Raw genomic sequence first — 26501 nt, forward strand, 5'->3', positions numbered from 1 at the left:
AATGACTATCCGCTGCCCCGGTCGTGTGCCTATGCTTTAAGTACAGCAACAAAGTGCCTTAAACCTTACTTCACAAAGAGAGGGATGCAGACTTATCATGAGTATTTAATGTTATAAAGAGACTATATAGCTAATGCTTAGAGTATTTGCTTGCTGGGCTATTTACCCATAAAATGTATGAATGCCTTCATACTGTATTAAACTGTCATTTTACATGTTTGCAATATTTTGCTTGTTGATAAAGCATATTAACTGAAATAAAAGGATGATATCTGGTCTGCCCTTATGCAACTTCATTATATCTTTAAAAATGTTTTACTCAGTAAATAATGGCAGTTTCAGATATGACCTTTGTTCCCTCAGACTAAAATAAAGGCCTCTTTGTCACCAGGAGATGGATTTAATTGTTTTTCTTATTTTTTCTCTTTATGCTCTTTCAGGAAATGACAGACATGCTGGGACAAAATATGGTACAGTCTTTTAAAGTGTTTTTCATTAATCTTCTTCTTTATCCAACTAAAAGGCTTCATCACTGCCTTTTTGAGTTTCATTTTAACAATTACAATTACAAAGTTTTAATAATACATCAAAAGGCAGAACAAAAAGGTCCAAAAAGGAAAAAAATAAAAAGGAATATCCCCAAACAGTTATATTTGTAGTGTCTGTTTGCTCTTTTTTGTTTGATTGTTTACTGTATCTCAGCAGAGTTTGGTAGTTAGGTGATCTGATTGTTTCAGTATCTCTGTGTTGTACATGTCCAAGGCGTGGTTGACCCGGATCATCTCGCTGTTGTTCAGCTTGAGCCTGTGTTTCAGCATACAGGAAAACAGGTCCAGCTGGGGTTTCCCGGGTGCCACTGGAGGGGCCAGGCGATTAATCCGCTCCCTAATGTCCAGCAACAAGAGCATGACGGAGGAGGAGGAGTAAAACTGGGTCCCCTGGGTGTACGACTGGTTCACCTGCTGCACGGCGCTGCGGAGCAGGTCAGCGTTGAAGCGCAGGCTGTAACCAAACACCTGGATGTCGGAGATCTTGATGTAGATCTGGCGCTTGTTGGGGTCTGACAGGTCCACGGGACCCTGGCCCGTGTCATTTCGTAACCCAGTGGGCACCTTGGCGCGGCTTCGTAGGTAGATGTGCACCGTCTCAAAGAAGGTCTTCCACCGGTTGCCCAGCAGCAGAGTCCAATTGAAGCACTGGGAGTTCCCCAGCCTCGTCTTCTCCCAGCGCGGGTAGCCGTGCTCGCCGAAGGGCATGCTCCAACCCTCTGAGTGGCTGCCGCTGAACGGGTTCACGTAAACAAAGAACATGGGGTCGATGCTGCTGTTGCGCATCTGGCAGATCTTCATGGAGAGCCCAATGATCATGTGGAGGTAGTCCATCCGGTTCTTGTTGCTCTTTAGTGTCAGGGACATGCGCTTGCGCCACCGTGGGTCAAAGAAGGTCTCCAAGCGGATCTCGTTGCTTATGAAGGTGGTGTGGATGTAGAGGCGCGCGTCCATCTTCTGGAGCAAGTACTTGAGCTCCAGGTCTTGGAAATCCAGGTCGGTCTCGAAGCTGATGAACTGCTCGCTGCGTTCTGAGTCCACGTTCTGGGGCTCACAGCGGCCTCGGTACAGCTTGTACCCCTTGTTGCAGGAGCCGCACTGAGAGATGTTGGCCAGGCTGCACATGGCACAGCTGTTGTTGCCCCCAATGATACATGGGATGGGTCGCTGGCATAGGGTGATACCCGTGTGGCACACGCACATCCTCTGGCTCTCCAGGAAGGTCCCCCAGAAACTGTTCTCATTGCAGTAGAGGAAGGACTGGACCCTGTTCAGCCACTGCATCACAGACCTGGAGAATGGAAAGAAAGAAAGAAATAAAGAAAGAAAGTGTCAGAGCCAGAGTGATCGAGGGGGGAATAGAACAAATTGGGGAGCGGAGACACAGGGATAAAATGCACCATTAATAAGGACCGTTTAGCAAGCACAAATTCAGTGTTAAACTGAGGATTAACCTCCACTGCCACTGCCACAGCCTGCTACTGTTTGTTACGGTCTAGTCTGTGGAGGGGATAATGTATTCCTCAAAGGCATAATTCTTTTATTTCCCTCGTGGGATGGCAGCATCATTTCCTATGCAAATTGTGTCTCTTATTCCCCCTCAGGCATCCCTTTCTGTCATCTTGGTAGTACTGAAACTTTCTACTGTGAGATGGGGGTGTTTTTCTAGGAGAGACTGGAGAGGATGAGCTCAAGGTTAGCCTGACATGCTAATGAACTAGCATGGTAACAGTGATGGGTGACCTAGTGCTTGACAGGCCAGAGAGCCCCAAGCCATCCCAAAATGAGCCATGGGTAGGGCCAGGGAAGGGGACTGAGGAGACACTCTACAAACCCAAATTACTTTTGCTCCTGTGGGATATGAAATAAACAGCAAAAAAACATCCTCTCACTGTCAAACTTAACATGTGTAAATATTTGTATGAACATAACAAGATTCAACAACTGAGACATAAACCGAACAAGTTCCACAGACGTGATTAACAGAAATTGAATAATGTGTCCCTGAACAAAGGGGCAGTCAAAATCAAAAGTAACAGTCAGTATCTGGTGTGGCCACCAGCTGCATTAAGTACTGCAGTGCATCTCCTCCTCATGGACTGGACCAGATTTGCCAGTTATTGCTGTGAGATGTTACCCCACCCCTTCCTCCAAGGCACCTGCAAGTTCCTGGACATTTCTGGGGGGGAATGCACCTAGCCCTCACCCTCCAATCCAAGAGGTCCCAGGCGTACTCAATGGGATTGAGATCCTGGCTCTTTGCTGGCCATGGCAGAACACTAACATTCCTGTCTTGCAGGAAATCATGCACAGAACAAGCAGTATGGCTGGTGGCATTGTCATGCTGGAGGGCCATGTCAGGATGAGCCTGCAGGAAGGGTACCACATGAGGGAGAAGGATGTCTTCCCTGTAACGCACAGCGTTGAGATTGCCTGCAATGACAACAAGCTCAGTCCGATGATGCTGTGACACGCCGCCCCAGACCATGACGGACCCTCCACCTCCAAATCGATTCAGAGTACAGGCCTCGGTGTAACACTCATTCCTTCGACGATAAACGCGAATCCGACCATCACCCTGGTGAGACAAAACCGCGGTCCAGCGACGGTTGTCGGTGATGTCTGGTGAGTACCTGCCTATCGAAAGGCCTACAAGCCCTCAGTCCAGCCTCTCTAAGCCTATTGCGGACAGTCTGCTTACTGATGGAAGAATTGTGCGTTCCGGGTGTGATGTTTGGATGTACCGATCCTGTGCAGATGTTGTTACACGTGGTCTACCACTGCGAGGACGATCAGCTGTCCATCCTGTCTCCCTGTAGCGCTGTCTTAAGCGTCTCACAGTACAGACATTGCAATTTATTGCCCTGGCCAAATCTACAGTCCTCATGCCTCCTTGCAGCATGCCTAAGGCACGTTCACGCAGATGAGCAGGGACCCTGGGCATCTTTCTTTAGGTGTTTTTCAGAGTCAGTAGAAAAGCCCCTTTAGTGTCCTAAGTTTTAACTGTGACCCTTAATTGCGTACAGTCTGTAAGCTGTTAGTGTCTTAAGGACCGTTCCACAGGTGCATGTTCACTGATTGTTTATGGTTCATTGAACAATCATGGGAAACAATGTTTAAACCCTTTACACTGAAGATTTGTGAAGTTATTTGGATTTTTACTAATTATCTTTGAAAGACAGGGTCCTGAAAAAGGGACGTTTCCTTTTTTTGCTGAGTTTAGGTTGAAGGATATGTAACTGGTACTTTGAGGATTATTAAAAAATATATATAATTAGACAGCTTCCCAAAAGTGATTTGATCAAGTTTTACTTTTGAGTTAATACTGATTTTGAACAAATTGAGTTGTGAGAAATATATTTTAATCCATTTAACATTTCGTCTTTACTTAGCAATTCTTACATAAACCTGACTCCATAATTTTTTGAAGACGGGTTAAACTGACACAAAGCGATGTACTGTCAAGGCAATCTTGGATATGTCCTTGGATCAGTCCTACCCTGATAAAAGTTCCTTTATCTCCTGAACTGAAGAGAGGAGTATCAAAAGATAAGAGTAACATTGTGAAATAACAAAGCCACGGCTGAATGCATGTCCCAGAACACTGACTCCAAGATGCACTTTGAGAAAGTAAAGCTTTTGTTCACGACCACATATTCACCCCACTATTATCTCTGCAGGACATAAAGACAAAGCCAATGACAATTCTGTTGGAATGAAAAATAGGTTCCAGTGCTCATGTGAGAAGAACCTTGAATATAATATTTCACAGGACAAGAAAAATGGAGGAGATTGATGAAAGGGGAACAATTTACTTGACACCCAGCGTCATAACAGCTGACATAACTTGTCGTAACCTGTTACAATATGGTCATAACACTGTCATGACATATATTTAGACCTGTTCTGACATATATTGTGTTATTTTATGGCTGGTTATGACACCTACATAAGAGTGTCAAAACCCATAAAACCTACCACACAAGGCATAACATTCCATTACACCATAGCCTATGTGTCAACAGTATGTTTATGTTATATAATGTTTTTGGAAATTGACCATGTTAAACGATTAATTGCGCACACATTGATGTCAGACATGCACCTACCCTAATGTTCTGTTGCTGAGGACTGGGATGAATGCAGGAGCAGATTTCAGGAGCAGGACAAGAAACCCTCTTTTTGACTGGTGACTGATATAAGGGCATGTACGTGACAGGCCTATCTGGCTTGTATGATGATGATGGTCATATTGCTTCATGACAGTGTCGTCATGAAGCAGTGTATTTTCTACAAGTTATTTAAAATATGATGAAAAAAAAAAAACCATGACTGTAAAATCATTCATTATAACATCAACAAAGGATTTAGAAAACAAACTTTCAAACGAAAGGAAACTTCTTGGCAGGGCAAAATATTATTTCAATAAATGTGGGTTTTCGAACACTTATGTAGGTGTAATAACCAGCAATAAAATAATGCAATATATGTCACAACACGTGTAAAGCACCATGACTAAACAACGAAAGTTGAATGAAAAAAATGTATAAACAGGTTTTTAATGCAGTCGGTTTGTCTCCAAAAGTTCAAAGAACACAAAAGAGTCCTCTGTCATTGACACAACACACAAGGTATGAGATCTTTAAAATAGTCCTCCGTTTTTTTGTGCACTCAGGTACTTATTGGACTTGTGAGAAATGTTTGCTGCAAATGACAACACAAAATACATTTGAAAAGTTTTGCAGAGGTTTACGCCACAAAGATTAAACCATTCCTATTCGTTTTATTATCTTTTCATTTACGTACGAGAGGCAGGCATAATCATATTATTCCATATATATTCCCCCTTGAATTTATCTGCAATAACTACAGTTTTATGTGATCTGAAACACCGGAATAAAATATGTTCTATCATATAACTGCTTCCCTCAATATGCAGTTTGAGAGCATCATGCTGGTAGTTTTATTTTTCCTTATTTTTTCCCCTCCAAAACAAGTGTCTGGGTTGAGTTTGCCACAGGGAATGAGATCGAAACGAGTGGGAATGAATGCTGTTTGTTTTCACGAATCACAGCACAATCTCTGTGTTTGTAATAGGGCATCAGACAGTTCTGGTGCTCAGCGCAGATGACATACATTATCACAAGACCCCTTCTGTTTGGGGGAACGAGGGGAAAAGAAACAGAGAGAGATAGAATGAGAGAAATACAGAGATATTTGTTGATACCGATGACTGAATGTGATAATGCACTAATAGAAACACTATGTTAGATGACAAAAATAGCCTGTGATTTCATTATTGACAGACGTTCTTATGAAAGGGAGTTATGTACCAGACATATCTTGACAACCATAACCCTGTCAACGTCTATAGCAATTACTGCTAAATAATATATAGAGTACAGTCAAATCTGTTAACATGCTAAAGTCTGCCCATGAATAATTACTTTGATACATAAACATGGATGCCGATTACTTGGCTGGGAGTTATGCTATTTTATATCCGTCACCATTAATCACTCTCTGTTTGAGAAGAGCTTCTAGCTATAATCCCCTGGCACGTCTGCTATAGCTCTGCACAGGCACATTCCATATGTTTCCCTGCATAGAGAGCTCACATCTGTGATAGGTGAGTGGGTGTAAGACAAGGTGAGGCAGGTGGAGCTAAGCCTACCTTGCAACACATCGGATGATTTTCTAATGCAAGTTTGTTCAACTCCCAGTTTATCAGCTACAGGCTGATGACAGATGAGGGCAATTAGAGCTAGCCAACAGTGAGGGACAGAGGCCTTTCATATGTAGAGACGGCCACCACACATTGATTACTCATTTAATTACAGTTGTTTTTTTTGTCTGAATACCACATGTATCTTAGAGGTATGCCGCACGCATGCATTCATGAAATGGCAACCAGGCTTGAATAATAATAATAATAATAATAATAATAATACGCACCATACTTTCCTTTCCTTTATTTACCTCAAGCTAAATCCAATGAAAATATGACTTATGCACACAGCTCATGGTTGTATACAGTGGTGGGAAAAGTACTCAATTGTCATACTTGAGTAAAAGTAGAGATAGATTAATAAAAAATGACTCAAGTAAAAGTGAAATTCACCTGGTAAAATAGCACTTGAGCAAAAGTCTAAAAGTATTTGGTTTTAAATTTATGTAAGTATCAAAAGTAAAAGTTTAAATTGACAGATAGCCAGGGGCACACTCCAACACGCAGACATAATTTACAAACAAAGCATTTGTGTTTAGTGAGTCCTCCAGATCAGAGGCAGTAGGGGTGACCAGGGATATTCTCTTGATAAGTATATGAATTGGACCATTTTTCCTGTCCTGCTAAGCATTCAAAATGTAATGAGTACCTTTGGGTGTCAGGATAAATGTACGGAGTAAAAAGTGCATTATTTTCTTTTCTTTCCGTGCTTCTACACCTGCATTGCTTGCTGTTTGGGGTTTTAGGCTGGGTTTCTGTACAGCACTTTGAGATATCAGCTGATGTACAAAGGGCTATATAAATACACTTGATTTGATTTGACTTTAGGAATGTAGTGAAGTAAAAGATGTAAAAAAATGTAAATAGTAAGGTAAAGTACAGATACGCCAAAAAACGACTTAAGTAAAAACACTTTAAAGTACGACTTAAGTACTTTACCCCACTGGTTGTATAGTCATCTGGTTATGCATTAAGGCATGACTCTTTCTTGTCCACATGACCAGGAAAAACATAGAACCCAGAGTTTTTCCCAGTAAAAACACAGCCATAAAAATCTGCTGGTCCTAGTTATGCAGTACATCCAGTAGCACAGCATGCTTAAAAGAAACCAACGCTGAGGCTCTACTCTACTCTAACTACTTGGAATATTCCACTCATTACACCTGTGAAAACACCATAAATGTTTAAAAGGGTACAGTCCAGCCATGCCTGTAGATTGCCTGTGGATTGTGTAACAGTGATTATCGCTATAAAAGCAAATGTGTAATTAGACTACGGGGAGCAGCCTGAGATCAAGCCACCACCATCAAAGTCCACCCTGGGTTTCCCCCTGCAGGTCTTAAGCTAAGTAGCCTTCCACAGTAGGGTCAAAATGTGGAGGAACCCCCTCCAGCCCTGGAGAGACTTGGTTCGTATTGTTCCTGCAGTTGTCAAGGCTCTCCACTGCCAGAATCCAATTGGGACCGAAGGAGGCTTGCTTTCTATAATTATAGGCGTGTGTCCCGTCGGTGGGAAGTATATCAGTAGTAAGGATTTCTGGGCTGTCACAGACAGTCTTCTCTCTCTCCAACTCGGCCCTTCAGGGCAAAGGCCATGCCACCAGAGAGGCTAGGGCCTCAGCTCAACTCTGAGCAGCAGGACAACAAGGTCTACTGCTACTAGTACTACTGTACTATATGTAATGGTGGTCGTGTGGATATGTGTGCTTTTTAAATAGAGTAACATTTCACTATATTGCACGTAGATATACATGAAATTCGGAAGGAGATATCACTTTAACCCATCCTAACAGCTGTGGGATTACATAGCAAACCCACCTGATAATGTATCCTTACATATAAACACTAATTGTTAAACCTGTGCCTTGAACTGAGCCCCACAGCAAGGGACTCCACATTCGTCATATCAGCCCTGTTTACTGTATGTCTCCAGAGGAAACATTACAAACACTAGTATGTCAGTATGTTTAGTTTACGCTGCATTGGTGGTATCAAAGAGTAACACTGATGTGGGTACTGGTCTGAAAGGAGGATGCCTATTGGCACAGTGCATCTCTCACTGACATGGATGCATGAGCACACACACACACACGCACACGCACACACAATCAATCACTCACACATAAACACACACACATATATAGAAACAAACACAGTTTCTCTTCACAGTGCCGTCAGGCGTCCTTGATGTGTGCTCTGCCGAGCACGGATTGTGCACTGCACCGCTTTGATAACACTTCTGAACAAACCCTTTGCCAAAGCTTGCATCCTAGCGTGGGTGTGTTCCTTCTACCTTAGTGACAGTTGACAGCTGTGCGTTCCTTAACCACATAACTGAATATTTTGAGGATTTTCCCTGTTTATATTTGTATATTGACATTCCACGCAGATGTAACATCATTTTTTTCATCTGGTATTTAGTGTGTTATTTTTCTCCATGTTGTCTGGTATATTATGGGGTGGAATGACTCCATTTTAGAATGCATTTCAGACTGGATTAGCATTAACACCGTGCTATTTGTGCAGCAAAGCGTGCTATCTGCAGTCACAGTAGGTGATGGCACATTGTGCACTGACCCGGCCAGAGAGCTCCAGCGGTTAGATTCTTTTTCATCCTGCATTGTGAAATACTAGGTAAGACTAGGGTTCATTGGGCGTTTCCATGATTTCATGGACAGAACTATAAGAGCCAGAAAATTCAAAGTAAAAATGCATTATGTACTATATCATAATGTTTTCGAAATACAGTACTTCAACAGGCATTACTGAGACGAAATACAGAAAATCCCCTACCTAACAGAGTTCTCTCACAGATTAATTTTGTCACCTTGGTTGCAGTTTATCCACCTTTCTAAGTTACCTTCCATGATACCATGGTCCACAGCGTTGGCACCAACATTCTGCATCATCAAAACAACACATTACAACACAATGCAGCAGGGTTACATAATGCATTTTACTGCTTCTTAGACCCACCTCTCCCTAGGCATCTGGTGGTTGGGGTTGTGGTGGCAGCGGATGCTGAGGCCAAAGAGCTTGCGGGCGGTGCGCTGGATCTTGAGCCTCTGGGTCTCCAGGGAGCTCTGGAGCAGGCGGTAGCGGGCCTGCAGGTCCCAGTCACTGCCCCACAGAAGGTGGACACTGCTGACCGGCAGGAAGTGGGTGGAGGGCAGCCTCTTCAGGAATGACTTAAACTCATCTGGAGGAGGGAGAGGAAAGGAGGGTGATTAAGAGATCTTGCAGGACACAGACAAGGACTGTCTGTTGTCAGAGCAACCTTGGATCAGCCTCCTTCCTGTGCTTTCTGTTCTCAGGTGTTGTTTTCCTGAACAAAGCTTGAGTGCATCATGATGCATTACCTGCCTTGAATCGAGAAAACAAAACACCATTGGCATTTATGATAATAGCACATCTGATCAAACAAAATACTCCCGTTAAAGGTAGACTGGTTGAATCAACATTGTTTCACATCATTCCAAGCCAACAAGTATATGTGATGACGTTGAATCAACGTTGAATTTCGTCTCTTTTTCACCCAACTTTTATCCTAAATCCAATGACATGGTGACATTTTTTGTTGATTTCACGTTGAATTGACGTTAATTGACAACTCAACCAAGTCAAAACTAAACACTGAACTGATGTCTGTGCCCAGTGGGTCGCGCTTCAACACTCTTAGTTGTTGCATAAATGTACTTTCTGCATTTGAGTCAAATCGCGGAGTCTACCTTTAAATAGGAATACACCGTTTTATTATTTAAAAAATGGCTATCCGATACTGTATGCACTTCATCTTCGAAATCTCTTCAGCAGCCAATGACCTTGAGCGACTCAAACTCAGTTTGTGTCCTCTATAATATATAAATATATATGTATGGCTGTCAGGGTTTATTTGTCTCCTTTTATTACTTGTTAATAATATATAAGTATGAGCCCCGTTAGGTGGATACTGAGCGACTCCCTTTGGGAGTATCCCGAACCATCCTCTGTACATTACTATTCTGACTTGATCAGTAGGGGATGAGGCAGGGGATGTGACTGAGTATGTGTGTGAATATTTGTGTGGCCAGACATAACCGCCCGCTATATGGGTCATTCGCTAGGCATGTGGAATATGGTGGCTTGTTGATGGGGTTTCACCAACTGAAACGATGCAGATTGCGTTTTAATTGTAACGGTTTTATAATGACGCCATCCATTTTGACGAATTGGTTGCTGCTCGAGACACATGTTCAACACACAAAGGCTCGCGCATGTACACACACACAAATGAACACACACGTGTACACACACTAACACACACACACACCAAATAGTCACAAATCAATACCATTACCCTTAACACACACTAACACACACACACACAAACACATCTTACAAGGTTGCATGTTCTATTTTGCAAACTGTTTAATACAGTGGGTTCATCTCACATTAATGCTGCATCGAAAATCTACAGAAGTTATTGTTTCACCCTTGGGTTCATGCATGGCCCTGTACTGATTGCATGGTGGGTGGCTTCCCTATGTGACTGAGTGACAATGGCTCCTCACACACATTTAGCCTGTGGCATGCTTAGTGAAACCTGGCTGAGGGGGGTAGAGAGAATTGACTGTTACAATTAACTGCTAGTGTCTTCTTCTAAAACAGAAGGCGTTAAAATGGCTGCTGAATTATTCATACCACACTTTATTGCAGATTGGCTCCAAGACCATGCACGCTTTATGTGGTGTATTCTATGGAAGGTGACTAACGTAAAATGACGACACCTGAATAAAAAACAGCTGAATTTAGAGCTGACTGTCAGTGGATATACCATTATATCACTGTTTGCTGTGGATATTGGATGCTGTAAAGACCTGCATCTGGTGTTCTGTTTGAGGACAGATCAGTGGAAGTAGCCCTGGCTTCAGAACGGTCATTAGTGCCTAGCTGAGGTCCATATGCAAATGGTCCTGTAGTCATAATTGGCCTCTACGCAAACCAAAGAGGGAAGACAAGAGAGGAGCTAAGTCATGGGATATCCTTATAATTCCGTATCCTTTTTCTTGCTATATTCGTTATTTTAACCTGAATCTAAGGCAAATATCTTATTTATTCCTTACTTTAGAAATATAGTTGATGGAAGGGGCTAAAATAACAATAAATTGCTGTTAAATAACAAATTACTGAATACAATACTCAACAGTAACATCACTTACCACAACCATAGTGTTTGGGGACGAAGACACATGGCTGAACAAAACTATAGTAGACTGTACAGTAATCTAACAAGACTTACAGTAAACTAGAATTTGCAATCGTATCCTTCCCTGCTTACCTGAGTTCTCAAAGTCCTTGTAAGAGGTGGCCCAGGACTCCGCCTGCCCAAGCAGGGTGTTCTCCATGATCTGGATGTCGGTGATAGGACAGTTGCATTGTGGGTACTCGTCAGCACACATGCAGATACACTGGCTGTTCCGGCAGATGTACTCCCCCTCCCCATTACACATGATGTAGCTCAGAGCCGACTGAACAAACTTCTCCTGGAGGTACTCTGGAAAGATGACCTGGAGACCTGGAACACAAAGGGAAATAATTTCTATGACATTGTTTTGAAAGGGGAGGTTGGTATCTTCAAAACACATCTTCACTGACACGTGTCTGCTGGTCAAACATTCAGTTCAAATACAATTTTATACAGTACCAGTCAAAAGTTTGGACACACCTACTCATTCAATTGTTTTTATTTGTTTATTTATTTATTTTTACAATTTCCTACATTGTAGAATAATAGTGAAGACATCAAAACTATGAAATAACACATATGGAATCATGTAGAAGCCAAAAAAGTGTTAACCAAAATATGTTATATTTGAGATTCTTCAAAGTAGCCACCCTTTGTCTTGATGACAGCTTTGCACACACTCTTGGCATTCTCTCAACCAGCTTCATGAGGTAGTCACCTGGAATGCATTTAAATTAACAGGTGTGCCTTAATAAAAGTTCATTTGTGGAATTTCTTTCCTTCTTAATGCATTTCTTAAAGTGTATTGAACCTTTATTTAACCAGGAAAAGCCCATTGAGACCCAGAGTCTCTTTTTCAAGGCAGACCTGGCCAAGAAGGCAGCAACAATCAATACATTACAGACTTAAAACATACAACAATACAACTACATGATCCAGCCTTAAAAAAGCATTTACACTCCTCTGTAACAGAGTCTCCCATCAATATTTTAAATTCATTCAGTAGATGGATTGTAGATTATTCCATGCGTCTGGTGCACAAGAAGAGAAGGCAGTCTTGCCTAATACTGTGAATGTCCTGGGGACTTTAAGTAGCAACCGCCTAGCAGACCGGGTATGGTAACTGCTGGTGGTGAAGGAGAACAGACTACAGAGGTAAAGAGGGTGTGTACCCAAAAGGGCTTTGTAGATGAACACATACAAATGTATCTTTCTGCGCATATAAAGTGACGCCCAACCTACCATTTGGTACAATGTGCAATGGTGGGTGAGTGGCTTGGCATTTGTAATAAAGCGCAAGGATGCATGATAAACAGAGTCCAGTCTCTGTAAGATGGAAGAGGCTGCATGCATATACAACAAGTCACCATAATCAATTACAGGGAGAAAAGTGGCCTGAACAAGCTTCTTTCTAGCCATAGGACAATCCATTATGTTATGACAAGGTAGAGGTGGTATACAGAAGACAGCCCTATTTGGTAAAATACCAAGTCCATATTATGGCAAGAACAGCTCAAATAAGCAAAGATAAATACTTTAAAACATGAAGGTCAGTTAAACTTTTCAAGTTTCTTCAAGTGCAGTCGCATAATACAACTGGCTCTCATGAGTACAGCCACGGGAAAGGAAGGCCCAGAGTTATCTCTGCTTCAGAGGATAAGTTCATTAGAGTTACCAGCTTCAGAAATTGCAGCCCAAATAAATGCTTCACAGAGTTCAAGTAACAGACACTTCTCAACATCAACTGTTTAGAGGAGAATGCATGAATCAGGCCTTCATGGTTGAATTGCTGCAAAGAAACCACTACTAAAGGACACCAATAATAAGAAGAGACTTGCCTGGGCCAAGAAACACGAGCAATGGACATTAGACCGGTGGAAATCTGTCTTTTGGTCTGATGAGTCCAAATTAGACATTTTTGGTTCCAACCGCCGTGTCCTTGTGAGAATCAAAGTAGGTGAACGGATGATCTCCGCATGTGTGGTTCCCACCGTGAAGCATGGATGAGGAGGTGTGATGGTGCTTTGCTGGTGACACTGGTTTGCACTTAGTGGGACTATCATTTGTTTTTCAACAGGACAATGTCCCAAAACACACCCCCAGACTGTGTAAGGGCTATTTGACCAAGGAGAGTGATGGAGTGCTGCATCAGATGACCTGGCCTCCACAATCACCTGACCTCAACCCAATTGAGATGGTTTGGGATGAGTTGGACTGCAGAGTGAAGGAAAAGCAGCCAACAAGTGCTCAACATAATGTGAGAACTCCATCAAGACTGTTGGAAAAGCATTCCTCATGAGCTGGTTCAGAGAATGTCAAGAGTGTGCAAAGCTGACATCAAGGCAAAGTGTGGCTACTTTGAAGAATCTCAAATATAAAATATATTTAGATTCAATGTGTTGTTTTATAGTTTTGATGTATTCACTATTATTCTACAATGTAGAAAATAGTAAAACATTTTGAAAAACTTTTGACTGGTACTGTACATTTGGAAAATAAGGATTGTTTCAGTGGCATGAATAATGACATCACACAAAAAAGAACCTGCCTGTAATTATAACAGTAAGCAGACAAGAGCGGCACTACATCACCTCATAGGAGATGGAAGACGTAGATTATAATACTCTTTTGCATGTCTATACCTTCAAACCAATACAGTATACCTCAAATTATAACAATAAGGAAAGCCCCTGATGGGGTTTGCAGGTTGCACTTTTGTCATGACAGATTCTGTCTATTGATGAGTTTTGAACAGGGTTTATAGAGTTGGTTTAAAAGTTTGCCCATGTTTGACTTTGAGTTGTCTTTCTCCGGAGGTCAACTCATGATGTGACAAAATGGAACAGTGATTGATGGCTGCTGTCTTGTTGTGTCTTGTTTTATTTAACACAGCAGTAATTTATTCCATGTGTGTGTGTGTGTGTGTGTGTGTGTGTGTGTGTGTGTGTGTGTGTGTGTGTGTGTGTGTATGTGCGTGCATATGGTTCGGCAACATGCTGCTAATAGATAATTGCCTCTTATGTTAGCAGTGACGTAGCGTTAGTAACCTGGAAGTTGGTTGGCCTGAAAGCCCTTCTTCACACTTAAAACTGACAAGGTATTTATACTTTTCAGTTTCCAGCACGTCCATATCTCACCCAAGGGATCTAATAGAAGAGAAGCTCTGACAGCTAAGTCAAAACCCTTTCTCTTCATTGCTGGAAATAAATCCTTGGCAATACAAGCCATTGGATTGGAAAAAATGAAATAGATTTTGCTTCCTCATATGAAACCGCATCTTGGCAAGGCAATTTAATCTTAATAGCTTTGATGTTAGTGCAAACAGTGCCTCTGCAAATATGCAACTGAGACCATAACGTAATGTGTTATTGTGCTGTTGAGTGATTGTACTAATTATGTTCCCATACTTGCTTTTTACCCAAACGTGAAAACCCGGCTTCAAAATCACAAAATTAAATGCAAATAGATTTTGTGCAGTGCAGCCATCTACTTTTACACATTTTTGTATCTAACGATATCTTGCCAGCAAATAAACAGCAGGAGAATCAATATGATTATGCCGTTCATTAAATCCACAAGAAAAGCTAAACTGAAAACTGGTGGGTGGCTTCAAAGTAAATGAAGGTCTTAAGATCCAAAGTGATATGAGCCTAATACATGAAGCTAAACCCCAAAGTGTACTTATCAAAGTTCATCTTTTGCAACCAAAGATTGTGAAGAATTAAACCTAGCTGTGGGTGGGTTTCCTTATAATACTAACTAATCCTTTTCCTTTCATGTTACCTGACTAATAACTGAAACCATGTGCATCTCTAAGTTAGGTTACTACAGTTCAATTACTACCTCTGTGCAACCTAGCTCTATGAGAGTAGTGCAGAGGCATGAAAGAAAGATAGATAGTGTACATGCACACTGTTGAACACTCCCATAGTTTTACTGAGCGCAATGTTTCAACCCGAAGTCTGTCAGTAGTAGTACATACTGTAGGCATACACAGATTTCTAGCTGTTAAGATCATTGGGCCAGTAACCCAAAGGTCCTTGGTTTGAATCCCCAAGCCGGCAAGGTAGAAAAATGTGCCGTTCTGCCATTGAGCAAGACAGTTAACCCTCAACAACAACTGCTCCCCAGGCGCCGATGACAAGAACGTCATTTAAGGCAGCCCCCCGCACCTCTCTGATTCAGAGGGGTTGGGTTAAATATGGAAGACACATTTTAGCTGAATGCATTCAGTTGTGCAACTGACAACAGTAGGTATCCACCTTTCCCTTTCCCCTCTGCTCTATGTCTCAGTATGCTCACCACATTTACTTCCACTGTGTAACCTTGCTTTGTATTCCCTCTGTGACAGAATACTCTATTCACTATTCTGTCTGTCCACCTCATCAGTCCCAGTGCCCATCAGGGGTAGATGAGAAAGGGAGAGAGGGAGGGAGGGAGGGAGGGATGAATGGATCATATCTAACCACAAAGAGTTGGATTGCGAAGGGCTTTTTCTCCATCAGACCTGTCTGCGGCCCCCGGAGCCAATATTCATTTAGCTTGATGTATTCCTGGGCCTGAAACTTTAATGTGATTTGTGGGGGAATCCAGATGGCAAGTTCACGGATCGACGCCACTCGCTGACAGAGGCAGTGCCAGCGGCCGAGTGCACAATAACAGTGGGTGCCTCAGCCCCCTTATACATCCTGCAAGCACCAGGGCCTCTTATTCTCCTGTAGATATTACAGCCTTACTGGCCAGACTGCAGGACTCACACAGACACTGGCTGTGTCCGAATACCCATACTAGCGTACTAAATAGTTTGTGAAGAAAGACTGTTTTATAGTATGTGACATTTAGAAAATAGTACTTTGAATGTGTCATCTAACTCCCGGCATTCATTCATTTTGGTACAGTGTGTCAATGTATCTGTTTATCAGCTTTTGTCAAACACTTCTGAAGAGTCTGAAAAGTTGAGTAAATTATACTAGCTCAAACTCCAAAATGAGTATGCAGTTTAAGTATGTAGTGCGCTAGTATATGTATTTGTCAGCATACCTGTAACGGTTTTCTAGTGGTGATGAAGGAGAGTCGGACCAAACTGCAGCGTGTCGATTGCGATCCATGTTTAATACAACAAAGAAACACGAACTTACAAAAAACCAATAACAGAAACCGAAACAGCCTATCTGGTGCAAACTAACAGAGAGTACACATAGGACACTAAGGACAATCACCCACGACAAACTCAAAGAATATGGCTGCCTAAATATGGTTCCCAATCAGAGACAACGATAAGCACCTGCCTCTGATTGAGAACCACTCCAGACAGCCATAGACCTTGCTAGACAACCCACTAAGCTACAATCCCAATACCACCACCAAAACCCCAAGACAAACACACCACAATTACAAAAACCCCATGCCACACCCTGGCCTGACCAAATACATAAAGATAAACACAAAATACTTTGACCAGGGCGTGACAGAACCCCCCTAAGGTGCGGACTCCCGAACGCACCTCAAAACAATAGGGAGGGTCCGGGTGGGCGTCTGTCCATGGTGGCGGCTCCGGCGCGGGACGTGGACCCCACTCCTTTAATGTCTTAGTCCCCTCTCCCTTCGTCCCTGGATAGTCCACCCTCGCCGCCGACCATGGCCTAGTAGTCCTCACCCAGAACCCCACTGGACTGAGGAACAGATCGGGACTGAAGGACAGCTCGGGACCGAGGCAGCTCGGGACTGAGGGAAGCTCGGGAGTGAGAGAAAACTCAGGAGTGAGAGAAAGCTCAGGAGTGAGAGAAAGCTCAGGAGTGAGAGAAAGCTCAGGAGTGAGAGGAAGCTCAGGAGTGAGAGGAAGCTCAGGAGTGAGAGGAAGCTCAGGAGTGAGAGGAAGCTCAGGAGTGAGAGGAAGCTCAGGCAGGTAGATAGATCTACCAGCTCCTGGCTGGCTGGTGGTTTCAGCAGATCCTGGCTGACTGGCAGATCCTGGCTGACTGGCAGATCTGGAAGAGTCTGGTTGACTGGCAGATCTGGAAGAGTCTGGTTGACTGGCAGATCTGGAAGAGTCTGGTTGACTGGCAGATCTGGAAGAGTCTGGTTGACTGGCAGATCTGGAAGAGTCTGGTTGACTGGCAGATCTGGAAGAGTCTGGTTGACTGGCAGATCTGGAAGAGTCTGGCTGACTGGCAGATCTGGAAGAGTCTGGCAGACTGGCGATGCTGGGCAGACCGGCGGCGCCGGGCAGACTGGCGGCGCCGGGCAGACTGGCGGCGCCGGGCAGACTGGCGACGCTGGGCAGACTGGCGACGCTGGGCAGACTGGCGGTGCTGGGCAGACTGACGACGCTGGGCAGACTGACGACGCTGGGCAGACTGGCGGTGCTGGGCAGACTGGCGATGCTGGGCAGACTGGCGATGCTGGGCAGACTGGCGATGCTGGGCAGACTGGCGATGCTGGGCAGACTGATGGCGCTGGGCAGACTGGCGATGCTGGGCAGACTGGGGGCACTGGCGGCGCTGGGCAGACTGGCGGCACTAGCTGCTCCATATAGGCTGACAGCTCTGGCGGCTTCTTACAGACTGACCGCTCTGGCGGCTCCGTGCTGACTGGCAGCTCCTTGCAGACTGGCAGCTCCTTGCAGACTGGCAGCTCCTTACAGACTGACAGCTCCGTGCAGACTGACAGCTCCGTGCAGACTGACAGCTCCGTGCAGACTGGCTGCTCCATGCAGACTGGCTGCTCCATGCAGACTGACAGCTCTGGCTGCTTCATGCAGACTGACAGCTCTGGCTGCTCCATGTAGACTGACTGCTTCATGCAGACTGGCAGCTCGGGCTGCTTCATGTAGACTGACAGCTCTGGCTCCTCCATGCAGACTGACAGCTCTGACTGCTCCATGCAGACTGACAGCTCTGGCTGCTTCATGCAGACTGGCAGCTCTGGCTGCTCTATGTAGACTGGCTGCTTCATGCAGACTGGCAGCTCGGGCTGCTTCATGTAGACTGACAGCTCTGGCTGCTCCATGCGGACTGACAGCTCTGGCTGCTCCATGCAGACTGACAGCTCTGGCTGCTCCATGCGGACTGACAGCTCTGGCTGCTCCATGCGGACTGACAGCTCTGGCTGCTCCATGTAGACTGGCTGCTTCCTGCAGACTGGCAGCTCGGGCTGCTTCATGTAGACTGACAGCTCTGGCTGCTCCATGTAGACTGGCTGCTTCATGCAGACTGGCAGCTCGGGCTGCTTCATGTAGACTGACAGCTCTGGCTGCTCCATGCAGACTGACAGCTCTGACTGCTCCATGCAGACTGACAGCTCTGACTGCTCCATGCAGACTGACAGCTCTGACTGCTCCATGCAGACTGACAGCTCTGGCTGCTTCATGCAGACTGGCAGCTCTGGCTGCGCTGAACAGGCGGGAGACTCCTGCAGCGCTGTGTCGGAGGAAGGCTCTGGCTGCGCTAAACAGGCGGAAGACTCCGGCAGCGCTGGAGATGAGGAAAGCTCTAACAGCGCTAGATAGGCGTGAGACTCCGGCAGCGCTGTAGAGGAGGAAGGCTCTGGCTGCGCTGAACAGGCGGGAGGCTCCGGCAGCGCTGTAGAGGAGAAAGGCTCTGGCTGCGCTGAACAGGCGGGAGGCTCCGGCAGCGCTGTAGAGGAGGAAGGCTCTGGCTGCGTTAAACAGGCGGGAGACTCCAGCAGCGCAGGAGAGGAGAAAAGCGCTGGCTGCGCTGAACAGGCGAGGCACACTGAAGGCCTGGTGCGTGGTGCTGGAACTGGTGGTACTGGATCGAGGACACGCACAGGAAGCCTGGTGCGGGGAGCTGCTACCGGAGGGCTGGGGTGTGGAGGTGGTACTGGATAGACCGGACCGTGCAGGCGCACTGGAGCTCTTGAGCACCGAGCCTGCCCAACCTTACCTGGCTCGATGCCCACTCTAGCCCGGCCGATACGAGGAGCTGGAATATACCGAACCGGGCTGTGCACCCGCACTGGAGACACCGTGCGCTCCACAGCATAACACGGTGCCTGCCCGGTCTCTCCAGCCCCCGGTAAGCACAGGGAGTTTGCGCAGGTCTCCTACCTGGCATAGCCATACTCCCTGTAAGCCCCCCAAGAAATTTTTGGGGCTGACTCTCGGGCTTCCATCCGCTCTGCCGTGCTAGCTCCTCATAATGCCGCCTCTCTGCTTTTGCTGCCTCCAGCTCGGCTTTGGGGCGACAATAATCTCCAGGCTCATTCCAGGGTCCTTTACCGTCCAATTCCTCCTCCCATGTCCATAACTCCAGGTGGTGCAACCTCTCCCACTGTAGCTGCTGCTGCTCCTGCTGCTGCTGCCTCTGTTGCCTCTTCTCCTGTTGCTCCTTTGGGCGGCTACACTCCCCTGGTTTAGCCCAGGGTCCTCTCCCGTCGAAGATCTCCTCCCATGACCAGAAATCCTTGGTGAGCATCTCCTTTTTCGGCTGCTCCTGCCTGTTGACACGCCGCTTGGTCCGTTGGTGGTGGGTGATTCTGTAACGGTGTTCCTCCTCTTCTTCCGAAGAGGAGAGGCGAAAAGGAGAGTCGGACCAAACTGCAGCGTGTCGATTGCGATCCATGTTTAATACAACAAAGAAACACGAACTTACAAAAAACCAATAACAGAAACCGAAACAGCCTATCTGGTGCAAACTAACAGAGAGTACACATAGGACACTAAGGACAATCACCCACGACAAACTCAAAGAATATGGCTGCCTAAATATGGTTCCCAATCAGAGACAACGATAAGCACCTGCCTCTGATTGAGAACCACTCCAGACAGCCATAGACCTTGCTAGACAACCCACTAAGCTACAATCCCAATACCACCACCAAAACCCCAAGACAAACACACCACAATTACAAAAACCCCATGCCACACCCTGGCCTGACCAAATACATAAAGATAAACACAAAATACTTTGACCAGGGCGTGACAATACCGATACTTGCTTTCCAAATAGTAGGCTGTCTGGGTATACACTGAGTACACCAAACATTAGGAACACCACCATTTTCTCCTCCCCTTCATCTACACTGATTGAAGTGGATTTAAAATCAATAAGCGATCATAGCTTTCACCTGGATTCACCCGGTTAGTTTATGTCACGGAAAGAGCTGGTTTCCTTAATGTTTTGTATACTCAGTGTATATACGGTATATATGGTATATACTGTATATATCAGTGGCGATCGGTGCCGTTTAAGATTAGGGAGGACAATTTTTGATGAGCATGGCCATTTTTTTATTACAGAATATTGGATGACTGTCTGTTATCCATATTCCCATTCACCCAGGTCAGTGTAACATTGATCGGTCTAGGCTACTACATGATACTCAAATTTGCTCTATACCCATCATGAGGTTGCTACAACCTAGCCTACAAATGAAAGTTTATAATGTAGGTGCACAGGTCGAGAGACAAATTGAAGTAATCAAGGTGACAGACAGTGACACATTCAGTACCGCCTCGCACACTCTTGCCAGCATCTAGCTGATCTAGGGTGTATATATTAGTACAAAACAGTTGCAAAATGTTACATTGTGTAACTAAAGCAAGAGTTTTTATTGGACAAATTCAGATAGGTCCATCCCGTTTAGTTCCCTTTGCTTCCATTTAAGAAATATTTTGCAACAGAACTGGCGAAATGATTACACACACCTCTGATCACCTGCACACAGAGTTCACTTTCCTAGTAGCCATGCAGACAATATCATCAAATCTTCACGCTCTCCTCCTCTCACATTTTGCCTTCGCTTGTGGACTTCATTGAACAGGCCAAAGAAACTCTCCAAGCAAAACATTCATAACATAACCACTACACACAGCCTACATTGTTGTCACCCTATTAGCTAACGTCATAGTCAACATAGCTACTAGAACTAACGCATTAGTAAACTCACAAACCAATCCATGTGTACAATCACAGTAGTACACAGCGAGCAGTTTAGCAGTAACCTGGCAGGCCCTGGTGGCAACACACTTATAAAAACGAAAGCTTACCTTGAATTGGAAGTGTTCGATAGCCATAGCCTGCTAGCTAACATAAATATAATTCATCTCTGTTTGTCAGGTTGTTGAGTAGGCTAAATAAGCTGCATTAGCAAGCATAAGTGAAACTGAAAAAAACATACAATGAAATATCTCCTTCTCTCTCGCTTTGCTGCTTCACCTTCATTTTTGAATAAATCAACTTGTTCAAAACTATTCAACTATTGTCTTTCTCTCTCTTTGAGTCAACCACTCAGCACATTTTCTACACTGCGGTGCTAGCTAGCTATAGCTTATGCTTTCAACACAGGGATGTAACCTAAGCAAAAGAGAGAGGTAAAACCTAATAAATACACGGGACGAGACCCGCAACACACTACTCGGGGCGAGACCCGTAATAACAAGTGCACAATACACGCAGCACGAAAGCCGAAATAACAAAACACAAGTACTCACAAGACCAACGGACATGGGAACAATGGGGTGCCATGTAGCCTATTGGTTAGAGCGTTGGGCCAGTAAAAAGGTACAAATATGTCATTCTTTTCCCTGGTAGGCCGTCATTGTAAATAAGAATTTGTTCTTAACTGACTTGCCTAGTTAAATAAAAATAACTGACAAGACAATTGTTAACAGCGGTCACATATATATACAATTACTAATGAGGGGAATTGGAATCAGGTGTGCGTAATGAGACAGTTCAGTGATGCCTAGAGGCCGGTGACGTAGACCTCTGGAACTGGTGCACGGAAGGGCAGCAATACTGGGGAATCTGTGACAGTAAGTCTATGGAAGGGGGTGAAAACCATGAGCCTCCTAGGTTTTGTATTGAAGTCAATGTACCCAGAGGAGGACGGAAACTAGCTGTCCTCTGGCTACGCCATGGTGCTGCTACCTTACAGAGTACTGTTGAGGCTACTGTAGACCTTCATTGCAAAACAGTATGTTTTAATTAATTATTTGGTGAAGTCAATATATTTAGTATAGTTCCATCAAAAAAGGATAACTTTTTTAATGTTTCACTACTCGTATGGTCCTCCCCATACTCTACTGGTATTTATGAAAAAATCAAAAGTTGTATAATATGTGACGTTTTGAAAATGTAGTATGTAGAACACGCTCTACAAAAATTTACGAATAGTGGGGAACGAGCTTGATTGCACATTCTATGATGCCTTCTCAGTATGGATGACGCCTTCTCTGTAAATCAAAACAAGACGTTGAACTGACATCTGTGCTCAGTGTGTACTTTTTCCTCTGTCACTCAGACTACTCTCTAGCACACTGCTCTCTCTCAGTCCCGTACCCATTTCTCTCTCTCTCTCAATTCAATTACATTGTCAAAGTACACATATAGCAACAATGGTTTAACCAAAAGCAATAAGGCATCAATAATGATAGTTATAGTAGTAGTGGAAATGGTATTACCATTAACAGCAACTACAACAATATTAATGATAATAATAAAACATTAAAGCAATAGTAGTAGGCCAGTCTCAACATGACTGAAAAGCCACATGGGTATGGTAAGAAAGCCAAAACAAAAAGGCAAATATTATTGACATTACATTGCAATGTACACTGCCCGTCCCTCAGGTTGTGCAAATTTAGGCTTTTCACCTAATAAATATTAGTTTTTATCTTAATATTTTATAGTTTCAAATTATTTGTACTGAATGATCATTTTGGGAAAGAAAGATTCGCTTAGGTATTTTTCACAATATAATAGGAAATGCAGCTCTGTCTCTACCTCTTCCCGGGGGCAGAGTGAGCAGAACCTGTCCTCTCTGGGCAGCCAGGTTTGCCTGTGACAACCGGTCTCTATGGCCAGGCTGTGCTCACTGAGTCTGTACCTTGTCAGTGTTTATCGGTTTTCTACCTGTCACAGTGGTCAGATAGTCTGCCACCGTGTACTGTCTGTTTAGCAAATAGCATTCAAGTTGACATAGATTTTTTGTGGTGTCTTTCCGATAGGTGATATATATTTTTGTTTCTTTGTCATGATTTGGCTGGGCCAGATTCTCTGAGTGCTGTCCTGGGGGGTTGGTTTGGGTTAATGAACTGAGCCTCAGAACCAGCTGGTTGAAGGGACTCTACTCTTTTTAATCTCTTAACATTGTAGGGCTATGTGACGAAATGTTTCGGGGTCGCTTGTTTTTAGATGGTTGTAAAATTTGATGGCTCTTGTTTCAATTCGAATAGGGAAAGGGTATTGGCCAAATTCTGCTCATCAAGGAAATGTAGTGGTCTGATATTTATGATACTGCAGAGAATTTTCTCTGTAATTATTTGGATCAAATTTGTCTCAGTTTAAATAGATTGGTTAGATCAATCCTTGGTTCCAAATATCAGGGGAAAATACCTTCAGTGAAGATAACGTTGAAGAGTTTGAGTATGGCCAATTTGAATTTGTGGTCTGTATTTGATCATTTCATTTAAAACACCATCAGCACCACAGGATGTTTTGGCTTGTAGACTTTATAGTTTTTCCACCAATTATTGTTCTGTAGTTATGTAATTAATCTCTCTCTCCTCCTCGTATTCAGTCATAACCACCCCATCTGATGGTTTCTTCTACTTTCAAATGAAAATTGAGCAAAATCAGTGTAATGACTTTAGTTGAATCAATGTTGTTTCCACGTCATTTCAATTAAATGACATTGAACCAATGTGGAATAGATGTTGAATTGACGTTTGTGCCCATTGGGGAATATCAAAATATCTTGCAGTGGAGACATGTTTAGTTCATACCAAACCCAGATGTCTATGTCTTCGGGAAAAAAGTGTTTAGGGATCCCGAGTGGCACAGCGGTCTAAGACACTGCATCTCAGTGCTAGAGGCGTCACCACAAGCTCTGGTTCGATTCCAGGCTGTATCACAACCGGGCAGTAAATGAGTGCCGTATATTTTTTCCACAGCACTACAAATCATCAGATGCCGGAGAGGCAGCACATCAGGGAGTTTAACGGTGGATCCCTAAAGAGTCGCCAATAAAATGGAGGCAAATATCAGAATTCCTTTGCCACCATTTGATAACCTCCAACTTCATGCTCTGTCAGTGCACATAATTCACAGCAACCCCTCTGCCTCACTCTGCCTCTAATAAATAGAACCTTGAACACCAGTTAATCTGATTGCATACATCATAGGCTAAAGTATTTCCTTCACGTATAACATGCATACACTGTGGCAGGACTCAGCTTTCATGAATGCTAAAAAGCGGCCCATGAAGGCAGAAAAGTGTCCTGTGCCCATGACTTTGCTGTCTCGTTCCAGCTCTTTCTCCCAGAGTTCTATTTTGGTATGCTGATGGATGAGCTAGTGCGGGCGACGGCCGAGCGTTCACGACTCCTTGGCAACGCACACCACTCCTAGTGATGCCATACCCCGCCTCATAAGCTAAAGTTTCATCGAAGATTAATTGACCATTGTGTGGCCGCAAATTCGCAAAATAATCATTGCCTAATCCATTGGTGCAATAAAGTGCATTACTTTGAATGGGGCATTAAATAACACTGCCTCTTGTTCGTACCGCATAAAACATGAAGACCTCTAAACTGAAAATCCACCTCTTTTTCCTCATCGCAGGCTTGCCCCATGTCCTTCGTAATCAAAGGGGCCGCAAGGTGGTGCAAAGACCGTAACTGTTACTCCTCTGCTTTGTGTGCCTGCTTAGTTCAGATCAACCTAGGATTCTACAGTGTAGCTAATGTAACTAGTCATTTACATGTTTTAATACAGCTTTTCACGTTCTGTCTGTAGACATCCTCATCTTTTAGAAAACAGTTCATACGGTTACGGTTCTGGCTATGCCTTACTTAGCATTTCTATGTCTGTTCTGGGCAGATTATCCACAGTGTTGTCTGTGCGGTACAAGCTAGGAGCTCTCCTGTGTTGTAAAACAGGACTGCTGGTGCAGCAGATTATTTCGCTGGAGAGTGACAACCTCATTTAAGAATGAATAAATAGGAATAATGTTTTGCATCTTGCCCTTGATATCTTCCAAACACTTAAATTAAATCACTGGTTTCATTTTGAGAAAATCATCCAAATGCATGATGTACAACCTACCTAATCTCTCAAGTAGACTATTGGATTTCATTTCATTTTTATGAATACCGGAATACATTAGGCAAACACCTAGACTAGTAGAACAATAGAGCACTGCCAGAGCTTATCTGGAGAAAAGCATTCATACTAATGTAGTTTACCTAGAATGCACTCCACAATAATGCTTGGGTTTCATATAGTAGGATTTTGGTGGCCCAGTCCCATATTTACAGAAGCAACAACAGGTAGATACCAATGATTTATATATACACTAGATCAGGGGTTTTTAGATGACTAATGTTACTGCCCCCGCTACAACCAAAAACATACTTAAATACAAAATTATAATTTTGTCCTTCAGAATTTTATTGAAATACTGTAGAAATCCAATCATTCTTATGGAGGACTGCTGCTACTGAAGAGTGCCAAAATGGATGACTGGTGGCTCCAAAGCCTTTCAATGGCCAATGCATAGCAGGAGCAATCCACGGTTTACATACATCATTGGTTGATACAGAGGAATCTAATAATTTATCTGTTTTCTCAAAGAATAATGAGAGAGGCTGTCATAATTACTGTAAAAGCCTGGCATTCAGGCCGACTACCACCTGCTCAGAAAGGGCAAGGCAGAAATTGCACTTTGCAACAATTGTAGGATTCAATCAGGCGGGGGAGCACAATTTTAGCTGCCCATGGTGCTGAAATTTTGCCAATGGTGCTGAACACTGGACACAGAGACACATGGTGAGTCAGGGCAATACTAAACCCATGATTACTTGGATTCTTCTTCTCTACCAACACAACACCATGACTACAGTGGGGACAATAATGTTATTGATTTATTAACAGTAGTACCTTTATGAGTTTTTGTAATAGTAGCGCCTGCAGACGGTGTCCGGTGTCAAAAACATAGTGCTTGTTGTTCTGGTGGTATCAAAGGACTGTCCCTACACA

The 26501-nt window shown here is 43.9% G+C and overlaps 1 protein-coding gene across 1 annotated transcript in view; it reads right to left on the reverse strand.

The window, feature by feature from the left end:
• Positions 1-466: 466 nt before the first annotated feature.
• The window catches only part of LOC112231012 (BMP/retinoic acid-inducible neural-specific protein 1), a 115529-nt gene continuing 89494 nt past the window's right edge, over positions 467-26501 (reverse strand). Inside the window, exons 6-8 of the mRNA XM_024397503.2 lie at positions 11593-11829; positions 9252-9474; positions 467-1839 (exon numbers count right to left, since the gene is read on the reverse strand). Of these exons, the coding sequence (XP_024253271.1) occupies positions 699-1839; positions 9252-9474; positions 11593-11829 (1601 nt within the window). The 3' untranslated portion in view covers positions 467-698. The remainder of the gene's footprint in view (positions 1840-9251; positions 9475-11592; positions 11830-26501) is intronic.

This window comes from Oncorhynchus tshawytscha, linkage group LG33 (assembly GCF_018296145.1).
Source record: "Oncorhynchus tshawytscha isolate Ot180627B linkage group LG33, Otsh_v2.0, whole genome shotgun sequence".
Taxonomy (NCBI): Eukaryota; Metazoa; Chordata; class Actinopteri; order Salmoniformes; family Salmonidae; genus Oncorhynchus; species Oncorhynchus tshawytscha.